At 43.8% G+C, this 13,496-nt stretch overlaps 1 protein-coding gene across 2 annotated transcripts; it reads right to left on the minus strand.

Annotated features, from left to right (window-relative positions):
• Positions 1-233: 233 nt before the first annotated feature.
• On the minus strand, positions 234-6,402 carry Dmp1 (dentin matrix acidic phosphoprotein 1). Of its 2 annotated transcripts, XM_075943077.1 has the most exons (5): positions 6,349-6,402; positions 5,837-5,884; positions 3,857-3,889; positions 3,642-3,686; positions 234-2,311 (listed from the first exon to the last, which is right to left on the minus strand). In XM_075943077.1, exons 1-5 carry the CDS (start codon positions 6,400-6,402, stop codon positions 977-979), a joined length of 1,515 nt encoding a protein of 504 aa, XP_075799192.1. In that variant the 3' UTR covers positions 234-976. The 2 variants fall into 2 exon arrangements, with proteins under 2 accessions (XP_075799192.1, XP_075799193.1); XM_075943078.1 differs by lacking the exon at positions 3,642-3,686.
• Between the last annotated feature and the right edge of the window lie 7,094 nt (positions 6,403-13,496).

A 13,496-nucleotide genomic window follows, 5' to 3' on the forward strand; every position in this document is an offset into this window, starting at 1 on the left:
GGCACCATAATAAATAAGCACACAATTCCTTGGGGGTATTATTATCTTTATTACAAAACAAATACTTTTCCATGAGGTAATACTTCATTCAATAGCATTTGAGGAAAAAAAAACAAAGAAAAAGAGTCCAGCCCTATGTACAGAATTTTGCTATGTGCAACACATATAAAAGACTCGGGGTAGTTTGGAAAAAATAAAGCTATTTTTATTTTTAAATTATTTTTTTCCTCCTAACTCCCCACCAAATTTTCCATTTCATCATCAATAAGGCACTGTTTACAGAAGGCCCACAAAATCACTGAATGGGGTAAATTAATTGGGAAAAAATATTTATCCAAGATATCCCACTGGGCCTTGGTTTGAGAGTGCTTTTACAAACCAAACATTTCACTGGATACGATTTAATAATGGTTATCTCAAGAATAAATAGAATTATGTTGTCTTCAATGGAGAATCCTAGGTAACCCTGCAACTCCAGTCCTTGCGGCTGTGAAACCCTCTCATTCTCCTAAGCGAAGCTGGTCCCCCTTGCTGAGCCGCCATGCACTCTGCACAAGCCTCAGCCATGGCACGGGCTCCCTTCAGTGTTCCCCTTTAATGTTTTCATTTTGCATATCTCTCCGTAGGCTCCTCGGGAGCAAAACTCAGCCTGAAGCACCTTTCCGTCCCAGGGACCTAGTGCTGTGCCTAGTACTTAACAGAACCCCCAAAACGGTCGGGGCTAGTGAGTCGGGGCTACTGGGCGCACACATCCCTATGTTCGTGTTTACTGTGTGTGTTCATGCCACGTTACTCAAACTTCTAGGGAGTGGGTGACTCGCTAGGACAGTGTAGTATTAAACAGTTCCTCACGGAAAGAAATGGCCCTGGTTTTACTTCTGATCAAAACATCAATAAGTTATAGTTGCAGTGAACTCCCTACTCCTAGGCCCCCAAGACTCCTTCCTCTGAGAGCCATTTCTTACCCAAGCTAATGCTAGTAACCATCTTGGCAATCGTTGTCGTCTTGGTCCCCGATGGGTTTGTTGTGGTAAGCATCCACCATCAGTTTCCTGCTGTCCGCCTCCATGTTTTTGGGATGGCTGTATTCCTCGCTGCTTGAAGCATTCTCTACAGAGTTACTCTCTTCTTTGGATCTGCTACTGTCCCAAGAGTCGCTGTCCCCCTCTTCCTCAGAACGGCTGTCCTGCTCAGACTGGCTCTCCTGGCTCCTGCTCTCCCTGGAAGCGCTCTCAGACTGGAGGCCTTCCTGGCTGGAACTCTCCCCATCCTGTGCTGACTCCTGACTCTCCTCTGAGAGTCTGAGGCTCTCACTGGACTGACTGTCAGCTTGCTCCTCTGTGGACCGGCTTTCTGAGCTGGAGAACGTGTTCAGGATGTCCTCCTCGCTGGACTCGCTGTCTTCCTGGTCTCCCATCTGACTAGTGTTATCTGGGTTGTCGCCCCTGGACTCCCTGGCCACCCCCTCCTGAGACTCGCTACTGCTTTCCTGGGATGGCCCGTCAGCCTCCTCGCTGGACTCGCTGCTGGGGTCTTGTCCCTCTGCACTGTCTTCCTGGGACTGACTCTCGGCTGTGTCCTCCTGAGACTCGCTCCTGCTTTCCTCCTTGGACGCCGTGTCCTCTGTGGAGTCGCTCTGGGTTTCCCTGCTATTGCCATCAGCGAGCTCACCTCCGTCATCTTCCTCGGAGACCTGGGACCTTCTAAAGGACTTGCTGCTTGACAATTCCACAGATTGGCTGTCATCTGAACCCTGCGTGCTCCTGAGCTCATGGTCCGCTTTTGATTCTTTGGACCTGATACCGGCGCTGCTCATTCTGGAGTGGCCCCGATCGCTCCCGGTACTTTCAGGGTCATCGCTCAGCATCCCTGCATCATCGAACTCAGAACCGTCCCCGTGGCTACTCTCGCCCTCGCTGCCACCTCCTACCCAACGTTCCTCACTCGCACTGTCCTGAGTGGAGTCACCTGCCTCACGCTGGTTGTCTGCCTCCTCCTCACTGCTGTGGTCCCTGCTGTCACTGGGGGCATCTTGGGCATTGTTTTCCTGAGAGGTGCTGTCTTCACTGGATTGTGTGGTGTCTGCGGAGTCCTCATCACTGTCCAGTCTGGAGCGTCCTCTCCATTCAGGCCCTGGGCCATTGTCCTCGTCACCAAAGGTGTCATCTCCACTGTCATCTTCGTCATCTTCCTTATCAGCTTCTGTCCCCACACTCCTAGGGAGACCACCGGCAGGTCTAGAAGCAGACTGGTTACTGTCAGTGTCCATGTCCTCTTCAGACTCAGTGCTGTCACTGGGCTCGTCATTTGCCTGAAATGAAGGTAAACAGCTCTGGTCAGGGTCCAGGAGCTGATGGAGAGGGCACTCTCTAGAGCGGGTTCTGTCTGCCTTTCCTCGTATGTTCTCACATCACGGTCAGAACTTAAATGAGGAGGGAAGAACGAACTGACACTCAACTTCTCTGTCTGTCTATCTATCTATCTATCTATCTATCTATCTATCTATCTATCTACCTGTCTATCATCTATCTTTATCTACCTATTAACTATCTAGTATTATTTATCTATCATCTATCATTATCTACCTGTTATCTATCTATGTATTATCGTCTGTCTGTCTGTCTGTCTCAACAGTGTTTTATCCTGTAACCCATGCTGAACTTGGACTTGCTGTGTTGCCCAGGCTAGAGTTAAACTTAGGGTGATCCTCCTGCCTGAACAGGCATGAGCCACTGTACCTAGCTACTTTTTATTTGATATGACATATCCCTCAATGCTGCAACCCTACCCTGCCTCGTTAATTATACATCACACCTTTCTCAAGCAGCCTTTTCTTATCCTCCCTTGAGAAATGACAGAGCGCCAAGTCGATAAATCATGAATCCTCTCCTAAAGGGGCGTTTCCCCAAAGGCTATGGTATTGAATCTCTCTAACAATCTTTGGTGAATATTTAGTAGATAAGGATAAGCAGGCTTGGCCCTGTAGAGGGTACAAAGCGGGTCTGTACTGCAGAAAGAACCACAATCCTGCATCACATGACTGCTTGAGCATAGTGATGGGACAAAGCTTGGGAGAGCACTCAGTGGAAGAGCCCTCGCTTTCCTAGTATGAGATGCTGGCTTTGATCCCCAGTGCACACACATGATGCTTTTAAATAAAAGATATTAGCTTTCTGGCTCTCTTATCCCCCAGGATCACATTGGGACTGTCTTAAAGAGACAGGCACTCCTAAAGCAGTTGTTTTTATTAAGGTCATAACTTATGTAACATATTCTCTCTGTGTCTCTGTCTCTCTGTGTTTGTGTGTGTGTGTGTGTGTGTGTGTGCGTGCACACGCGCGCATGTGTTTTAGTTGTTGGTTTTTCCCCCTTATTTTGTCTCTCCCTCTTTTTTTTTTTTTTTTAACTAAGGGACATTTAGGGACACAATGTCCCCGGTGATAAAAAGGGAATGAACAGTATGTTCACATTTGAATTTTATTCTCTCACTTTTCCTTTTTTATTTTATGGGATTGTTTATCCCGCATAACCAATGGTTAGAAAATATTATATTTAGAACTGCTGCCAGGTAATTTAATCGCCCATGATTTTCCTTCAATTCCTAAGCAGCCAGAGAGGCCAAGGGAGCCTTGTTTAATTACCTGTTCCTCTGAGCTAACTTTACTCTCGTCTGATGACTCACTGTTCTGAAAGAGAAAAGAATAATGTTTATTTTTCTTTTGTAATTCCCAAGAGAAAATACGATACACATCACTGGCTCAACATTTATTTTTACTACTTTCAGAATGGCGAAGGGGAAGAGGGTATTAAAGTTACTTTATAAGACATGTATGACAGAAATAAGTAAAATAGTTACCGTAGGTGGTGGTGGTGACTGAGCCACATCACCCTGCGTAAAGGAAGAAAAGTCGGTTATTCTTCGGAAGTGGTTAGGCTACTGCAGATATTTAGAATAATCTCAGCTGATTTTTAAACTTGAAGGTATCATACTTTTGTATTATGATAAAATGTCTAACATCTGAGGTGAAATAAGTAATAACTTGAGATATATGTTGAAATAAAAATGACAGATTTCTGTATTTCTGACATTTCACCCAGTGCGGCTGCTCTGAAGTTGGCTGCCCCTACAACAGAAGGAAACGTAATATAGAACAACATTAGTCACAGTTAGCTTGCTGCTTCCTGACGCTGGCCTTAAAAAGAGCCATGCGGGCCTTGACAGTCATGTGTCCTGGGAACTCTTAAGGCTCCGGTGATCTGGAATGCTGCCTGGATACAGAAGGTGGGCAGCTCTCTTCGGCTGACTGACAGTTCCTTATTCATATATGAAGAACACACTGTGGCTGTGAGAATGGACCCCACCAATAGCATGGGAACATCCTTGCTGCTGTTCAGTATGACATAATAATCCGAAGAAATAATCCATTTTGAGTATTTCCACCTTGCAAAATTCAAGAATATATAAAAGTGAATAGAGAAAGCCGCTAAGCCCTTTGTGGAGTTTGCAGAGGAAAATGACATCAGAGGCAAACATTAAATGTCATTGAAACAGTCACCCTTGGGTTTCTTTCACTTTCTCCAGTCTCAGAAGCCTGAGAATTGGTGAACACATTCTGCCCTGTCCCCCGACCCCACCATCTCTGCTCTTCGCCTTTTCCTTAAACACAGAAAGGTCCTATGTGACCCAAGGCACTACATAGGAAAGGAGACAATTGCTAATGGCACGTCTTCCACCTGCCTCTCAACAGTGCTAGTCTGCGGAATCTCAGAGAAAGAGCTGCCAACAGTTGTCTTTGCTCCATAGTGCGACAAGCAGGCCCAGGTGCAAATTACCCCGGCCAGCAACTACTGGGAATTAGCAGCCAGAAGAGAGCAAAGCAATGGTGTTTTTCTCATGACGTCAGAGCAAGAAATAACCTGTACATCTCTGTTTAAATGAGAGAGATTTACAGCCAATGGACAGAAGTCCACAGTGTGTCCTGCGATGCCTATTCTCACCCTACGCAGGGGCAGGACCCAACTCCAGGCTTCCAACTTTGTTTAGTAAGTTCTAAGAGCGTTGGGCCTAAGCTGCATCCTATGAAAAAGCCACCAAGAAGCAAAGCAATGAGCACCGCTCTCTGAGGTAGTGTTTAACCTTGACCTGCAGTGCCAGTCGCGGGAACGGCAGACCTCCTGGCCCTGGCTCCTTTCTTGACCCGTCAGCCACAGTGTCAGAAACTTAAGGTCTCCCTCTACCGTTTAGTAAGCATATAACCTGGACAAACGACATGAATCCCTGTGCCTCCATTTCTGCTGAGTACATAGGAAGTAAAATATGCCTAGTTCATTGTGCCGATAGGAAAATGAGAAGTAGGGTTCATAAGAAATAGAACTCTGCCTGGCAGTGGTTCCTGAGTGACTGGCGGTTGGCCGCTAGAGTGACTGAGAGTTCAGCACCCAGTGGGCATCGCCATCGTAAGGCCTCTAGTATCTTTTCATTCTTCTTTCCTCACTTCTGGCTTCTCTTCTCCTTGCCTCCTAGACAGCTCTTGTTTGCAGACGTCAAGTTTCGGTCTCTCCAGAACAGCTGGCTCGCTGTTAGTCATCCCCCCGTACCACGGTACCCGTCGTTATAAGAATGAAACTAGAAAAGGTTCCCTCATCCAATTGCACTATGTGGGAATGAACATTGTTTTCTTATATGAATTAAAAGTCATAGTTCTTACTACTTAGAGCTTAGGTATTTATAAACTTTTCATTTATCAAAAATTTTATCATTTGCCATTGAGTCAACTAGGTTATACTAATCACTATTAAAATTGAAATATTTCAGAGCATTTTATTTTCTACTCACCATCCACTCTTTCGAGCTCTCGGTTTCAGTATTTTGATATCTGGCAACCTAGAAAGAAGAATATACACAATAAACCTGCAGGGAAATTCTCAAGGCAGCATTTATTAACCCTTTACATGCTGGGGCAATGAAAGGTGACTCTTAACCTATCTTAGGACCACGTGGGGGCCTTGCTGAACTTCTATGTCCATTCTTTGAGAATCTGGGTCGTGGGTCTGAGGTAGGATTGAAGAATGCGAATTTCTAACAGAGCCTAATTAGTGCTGATTCTGGGACTCAGGGTGTCTCTCTGAAGACCACTGCTAAAAGGATGAAGATGAGAACAGCAGTCGTAAGAATGGAAGTAACCTGAATAAGAAATAACTTGGCCAGTGTTTAAAGAAGACAGCCTCCCAAACAAACGACTATGACCCTTGTCTTACTGAAGCATGCACAACCAACTGGTTCAAAGTCACTGAAAGCAATGCTGTTTCCAGTACACACAAGGATAATATCTCTACCATTGTACTTACTGGGAGAGCACAGGATAATCCCCAGAGGAACATAAGTAGGATACCGGTCTTCATATTTGGATGTGATTCCTCTACCTGTAACGAAAGTCATGGATGTTTCACTTCAGAATACAGAAACCAGGGTGCTTTTGCTTTTACCTTGTTCTCTATCAGAAAAAAAACAAAAACAAAAAAAGAGCCTCTTAAATATGCTCCTCTTCTGATGAATGACTAGACAGAGAATGCATACTGTACCTCTATGGCAGAATAGCATTTGACCATAAAAGAGAACGCAGCCCTGATATGTGTTACAAAGCAGAGGAGCCTTGACCGCATTATACAGATTGAAAAGGAGGCCTCTAGAAAAGACCACAGTTGCATGACTCGTTTATATAAAGCGTCTAGAATGTGCACATCTTTAGACAAAGGAAACAGATTTGTGGTTCTCGGGGCTTGGAAAGGTAGGGTGTTGAGAGGTGATGGCTGGAAGGTGCAGATGTCTTTGGTAGGTGATGAAAATATCCGTAAAGGGGATAAATGTTCACATCTGGGAATGCACTGAAAACCACTCAGCTATGCGCGTCAAACAGAGGAAGTGCTATACAAATTACACCTCCATTTAAAACATCAACGAACACCTCACTCCTCAGAGACAAAAATACCTCAAAAAGGACACCTACAAACATTTCTGCATGAACTCATAAGATACAAATGAGAAAGTGCGTAGAGAATAGAGAAGCTTCCCGGTAAATCAAAACGCTTTATAGTAATTCTGTGCTGTAGAATTACAGAGCAGCTAGCCAGTTTATTCCCCTAAAATCAACACCCCCTCTGTCTCTCTGTCCCCACCGTGTGTGTGTGTGTGTGTGTGTGTGTGTGTGTGTGCGCGCGCGCGCGCGCGCGCACGCGCGCGCAGCACATATGCACACATTCACACACTCAGTCATCCTTATAGCTATATAATAAAGTCTAGACAAAACTAACTTGTTTTTTTTTCTTTTGATCTTCAAGCCACGCTCTGTGGCAGGCTTCATATTACAGCCCAGAAAGCTTTTAATGTCTACCCTAATGCATTCAGTCATACATTATACATGATTGTGCTGGATTCTCTTAGGTGCCATTCACAGCAAGAAAGGAGCCAGAGAAGACTAGAGATCTGGGATACACTTGTGAGTCACACTAAGAGGAACAGGCCAAATCAAGCTGCCCTTCATCGCAAACTTTGTAAGCCAGTAGCTGCAAAAATAATTTCTTCTTTACCTCAGCATAGACCTTCCCAACACTGACGAAAAACCCTATCAAGATACTTTGAAGGGAAATCATTTTCCTGCATCAGTAAAACCCTCACAGCTGCTCTGACAGACACACATGATTGACTTTCATGTGTTCCCAAAAGTTTTGCAATTTCATTTCAAACTCCCTACTCACTAGGTTCTTTCTTCATACATAAATACATTCTATAAACTGAAAAGACTTTTAAGCTGTAGATTCATGAGTTTGGCTATCAAACATCATGTTAGTATAAAATGAGAAATTGAAAATGTATTCTTTATTAGAATTTAGCACACTGAATATAAATTTATTCTTATACTCATTATCTAAGATTTTATTTATTTATATTTTCTAGAAAAAATATAAACATGTTCAGCTGCACCTAAAATAAGTCCAATTCAATAGATGTGGTTTCCTGCCACAAAAATATTTTTCCAAATTCTTAGATTCATTGTTTTAAAAAAGATTTTTTAAAAAGAAAAAGTCCCAAATGCAATTTTCTCAAAATAACTGCGCGTCAATAGCTTTGGCATCGTGGGTGAAGAAAAGCTATACAAATCTCCATTCTGATTTTCCTATTTGAGTAGAGTTATAACTTCATAACTCTTCAAAATATGCCTGAAAACACCAGTGACTACTGAGGTCTTTCCCTTTAATTTCTCTGTTACCTAAAAACAAAAGTGTGGAGGTGCGATATTCAGTGACTCTGAACCAATAAAGGTGGTGGCTCCACCAGGAAGGGTGTGGCGTTGTTGTTGAAGTCTCTTGGGAGTGGGGTGGTGTGCAGCATAAGGAAGACACACTAACTTGCTCGGGCTTCTAGAAACACTATTTACATCCCGACCTAAAACAGTAATTTCCCAAATGAAAGGTTGGGAACCCAAAACAAGACAACCCAGTGTCGCAGGAGAGCTGATGTTGGTTCCCAGAGAACATAGCCCCATTGAAGAAAAGCAAATCTTAAAGCCTATACTGAGTCTTCAGGAAGCCGTTCTTGCTGTGCTGTTGATGTTTTTGTAAAGTGTGTTTCCAAATGAAAACACCAAACCTCGGTGAACGTTTTAACTACTCTCCAAGGAAGAGTAGAAGATTCCGAATACCAGGTTAACAAGGGAGCTACAGGCCTGTCTGTAGATCACGAGGCCAGAGACACAAGCTCGCCTTCAATACCCGGTTATAGAATCTCTGCATTCAGTATGTGGTTATTTAGTAAGAGCACCCAAGTGAGGGAACCAACAGCTATGACATGAATCGCAGCTGTTTGGAAGTCACTGAACTAGAGACTTTAACACACTTCTGAACGGTCAGCCTGGAATGGAAAAGATCTAATAGTCAGGGTCTGGATAGCGACTGTCGTCTAGTTTCCAAGTGTGTCCGAAACTCTATATTAAGTGAAGCAACTTGTCTTAGAATTTCCTCAAAGCTAAGTTTCACTTGTATAGATCTTCTTTGATGGAAACTGAAATGAAGGAAAGAAATCCAAGAGTGGAAAGTCATAGGTTCTTTCTAAACCCTTGAAAAAGTAACTTAGGTGTATTGTCTTCTTGTCATTAGACTTGAGAACACTGATTAACAATTTATTTATTAACCATTGGGAAATATTCGTGGAGAACAGCCTATGCACCAGGCATTATTCTAGGTGCTAGGAAACAATACTAATACTATAAAAATAATAAGTGCTAATACTACAATCAACTAATCAGTGCCTACTTTAATTTCCTCACCATGACTCTGAAAGGAAAGTGGAATTTTGTCAGAATGTAAATTCTATTAGAAGTCAAAGAACTAAATGAACAAATAAGATTTCCCTATCTTTCTGTCATTGTGGTGGCCTCTAGGACATCTCCTATCAGCTCAATATTATATACCTGGATAACCATGAAGAGCCGCAAATATGGGTTGTAAAAAACCTCTAGACATCTAAGACACCCTGGTCCACATCATCCTCGGGTGAGCAGCAAATTGACTAAATAACCTTTAGAAAATTGTTTGTTTGCATGTTCTTCATCAACAAGATTAAGGTAGGATAGTCCACGAGAGTGTCAGTTAGGCAGAAACTTGAGGTAACCAGGAGCCATTGCTCTTGAGAACTACTTGCATATGCCATAGAGTATCCTCTAGATGCTGCAGGGAACACGTGACCTGACCACTCCTGCTGTGGAAACACATACTCCATTGATGAAGTGAATTAAGTGTACAGAGTTAAACCATGCCTGATGGGAATACACACACACACACACACACACACACGAGTTTCCTATCCTAGAAAATCTAAAAGGCAAAGACACTCAACATTTATTGAAGTCTATCTGTACACAAAGCCTTACACTAACATGAATGGCCAACTACCCCAATACACACTGTAACGGTCACATGCTTGGTTCTTTCCAGTGATGCTGACATCATCTGTCAATTGCATATGCAACTCCTAATGACTCCCATTGCTCTCTAAATGAACAAGGATGAGTGTTCCATTTCCACGACTGTGTTTTTGAGACTCTGCCACAGAGGTTTAGATTCTTTCACATCTGCACATCTAAGAAATGTCCATTTAACAAGCAGTTTTGTTTTATTATTGAAGCTAAACTCCAAGGGGACTTTGCCCTCAGTCCCTGTTTAGCAGACTTTCTCTGTCAGAGGTAATTACAGAAATCTAATTGGAGCATTACCAGGAGAACACCTGGCTTCTTTGACTTAACGAAAACTAAAATAAGAATCAGTGTCCCCAAAACTTAGCTCTCCGTACCTTCCTCTGAGAATCAATGCCTTGGAACAGGTACATATAAACACCAAAGCAAAAGTTACTTTAAAAATTGAATGATGAAAATGTCTTACCCTGGCAAGTTCACACGGTCTTTTCCCAAAAGGTCAAAAGCCAAGTTGAGGTTTTCACAGAGGACCCTCAAAGAAGCCCCTCTCCAGCTGCTGCTCTGAACACTTGCCTGACAGGGCAGAATTTAAACTCTGCTGCAGCGACTCAGAAGCCAATCAGCTCCGAGGTGGGGGCCACCTGACATCAGGGGTGTCACAGGGACCCCATCCACCCACACTTCCTCCAGCTGGCAAAAGTGGGTTTTCTCTAAAAAGCTCTGTGGTTCTCAAATGACTAGACTAGCTCCCATTAAATTGAAGATCTTCCTAAAGCTTCATTTTGCTTTCTAAATATATGTCATTCACATCCATGCAAGCTTGTGGACATTATAAACAATGACAATGTCTCCTGCCCACTCACCGACCCCAGCAGACCCAAGGACGGGAAACGGAGAGCCTGGGAGGGACAGAAAGCTTCCTGTTGATGTATATTTCCAGGTCGCGCATGTGGGAAGCTACTAAAAGTCTAGATTTTCTTAAGTTGTTAGTGCTGGGAATATGGGGTTTTATTTCCTCTTTTCTTCCAACCGTCTCTACCCACCCCTTACCTCATTTGTACACAGAGACTCCAAATTCTTACAGATCTAAGGAAGTACCATTTGCACAATTTCATGTTAATAGGAAATGTTAAAGTTCCAACTTGTATTTTTAACAACAACAGAAAAAGAATTTAATCTACCATTATCCTCTGAAACTACTTAGCACATTTTAGAAATTTTCGAAATCAGTGCTGGATTAGAGGAATACTAACTGGATGGACGGCATCCAGAGGCATCGCCAAGGGACCTGCTCCATCACCACAACTGAAATGGAGAGACAAACACCGTGGACTAGGTTTCGTTCTGAGGAGTGTACCGGAGCTCGTGGAGGGTTCTGGAAGTGGGTTTGGCACATCCTCAGGAGCACACTCCAATAACAATAGCATACCACTAAATAACCCTTAAATGATATAATACACACCACCAGGCTTTAATTTCCCCAAGAGTAAGGATGTTTGTTTTTTTAACTGAAGGATACACGATGCCACAATGCCTCTAATCCGTAGGGCAGTTCTTGGGTCATCGTAAGTTCTCAGTAAATATTTTTGGGGATGAATGGATGAATTGAGGTGTACAATTACTGACTGAAATGCCTGCACGACTCATTCACTTTTTTAGAAGCAACAACCTGGAAACTATTTTCAAATACATAGATCATTAGGCCTACTCAGTGTAAACTTAAACGTGGGAGAGAGGCAGGATCTGGGAGGGACCCTGGGCAGGGATGGGGGCAGGATGTGAGAGGGAGGGGTTTATTTTCACACAGAGTTGGTTAGAAGGACATCAGTGTTTGTGGGGAGAAACCCTAAAAGACACATGTTCTGCTCTGTTCTGAATGACACTCCCTGGTGGCTCACGGTCCTGCCTGAACTCTATCCTAGGTGAACTTTACAATCTTATGTGAAAGTGGCTTCCGGGAAGACTGGGGAGGAGGACATTTAGACTCCCCAAATCCCCACACCCAAACAGAGAGATAGCTAGATAAATAAAAATTATACGATAGTTAAAATTGGGTGTTTTATTATCTATTGTTTCATTTTTTTTTTAAATTATCCTAAGGCTTTGTAGTTTAAAACAGCTAGTAGTTTATCGCCTCTGACAGAGGAGTCTGAAGTTGTCTGGGAATTCGACGGGGGTGGGGGGGGCTCATTCAGTAGCTACAGGAAGAAGCTAATCACTGTGTCCATTGTCAGAAAACAGCATCAGTGAGGTCATCCTCACTCTTGGTTCCCCCAAGAACAAAATAACTTATTCAACCTTCCTTATGTTCCATTTTTACATTTATTTGTTATTATCGTGTCTGTACATGGTATGTGCATGTGTGTTTGTATACATGTATATGTGTGAGTGTGTCAAGCACATGTATGTGCGCCACAGTACTCATGTAGAGGTCAGAGGACAACTTTGTGAGGTAACCAAACACAACCTGAATACAGAATCCAAATCACACCCAGGCCACGAGAGAGCTAAGATCAGTTTCTCTTACCTGCAGGCACCAGAGCACAGCATCCCCCAACACGGTGTGCTCTCACTGAACAGAGAAAGGGGCGGGCCTCTTCTTTGGTAACCTTGTACATATTCACATGGAAAAGGCGTATGGGTGAGCATATTACTGCATATGCTCAGTTTAAGGTACATGCTCTGGAACATGCTCTGTCAGGGTAATAGTTCAAGAAGAAGGAAAGGCAGGAAGGAATGCCCCCATGAGTCATGTTTTGGGGTAATTATGGTCTATGGGGAAGAAGAGCCCTTGAATTCAGGCCCAGGCTGTATCACAGGATCAGAGCCAGGAACTAGAACCTGCTGGTGATTTCTGACTTATGCCCTTAACTACAGAGGCTAGGGAGAGAAAGCAGACACACGACAGTGAGTCTAGCCTCTCCCCCCTGGCTTCTTCCCTAGCTTGCTGTCTCCTAGTAATCAAATGCTCAGAGCATGCTTGACATCCACGTAAGCCAAAACAGTCTTTAAGTTTTCCTGCAACCAAAAGGAAGAACTCCCGTAAAGGAGAGTTCAGATAAATCTGTCCCTGGATTTTCCAAACCTTTGCAGCAGCTAACCCCTTTCTCCTTTTTTTTTCCATCTAGACCCCCAGTTTATGGAATGGTGCCACCCCACATTTAGAGTGGGCCTTTCTGAAATGTATTAAATAAAAAATGCTGCAGGATTTCCCAGAGGCTGCAGCATTTCTGGTCCCCAAGTGGCAGCAGGCAGCGGGTCCCAGGAGCAACCAGTCCCAGGCAGGGATGGTACAGTTCCTTGAGAGACTGCAGCAGGCCATGAGGAGAGACAGACAGATGGGTGTGCCACGAGACCATGCCACAGGTCTCCGAAGGTGGCTGGTCTCTGGCAGGGAGACACACAGCAGCCATGCAGAGTGATGTTGGACATTTATTTAATGGATTATAGAGGGGAAAGGGAGAAGGGGAGAAGAGCAGAGAGGCACAGAGAGGGAGAGATAAGAAAGAGAGAGAGAGAGGAGAGAGA

Source organism: Microtus pennsylvanicus, chromosome 12 (assembly GCF_037038515.1).
Source record: "Microtus pennsylvanicus isolate mMicPen1 chromosome 12, mMicPen1.hap1, whole genome shotgun sequence".
NCBI lineage: Eukaryota > Metazoa > Chordata > Mammalia > Rodentia > Cricetidae > Microtus > Microtus pennsylvanicus.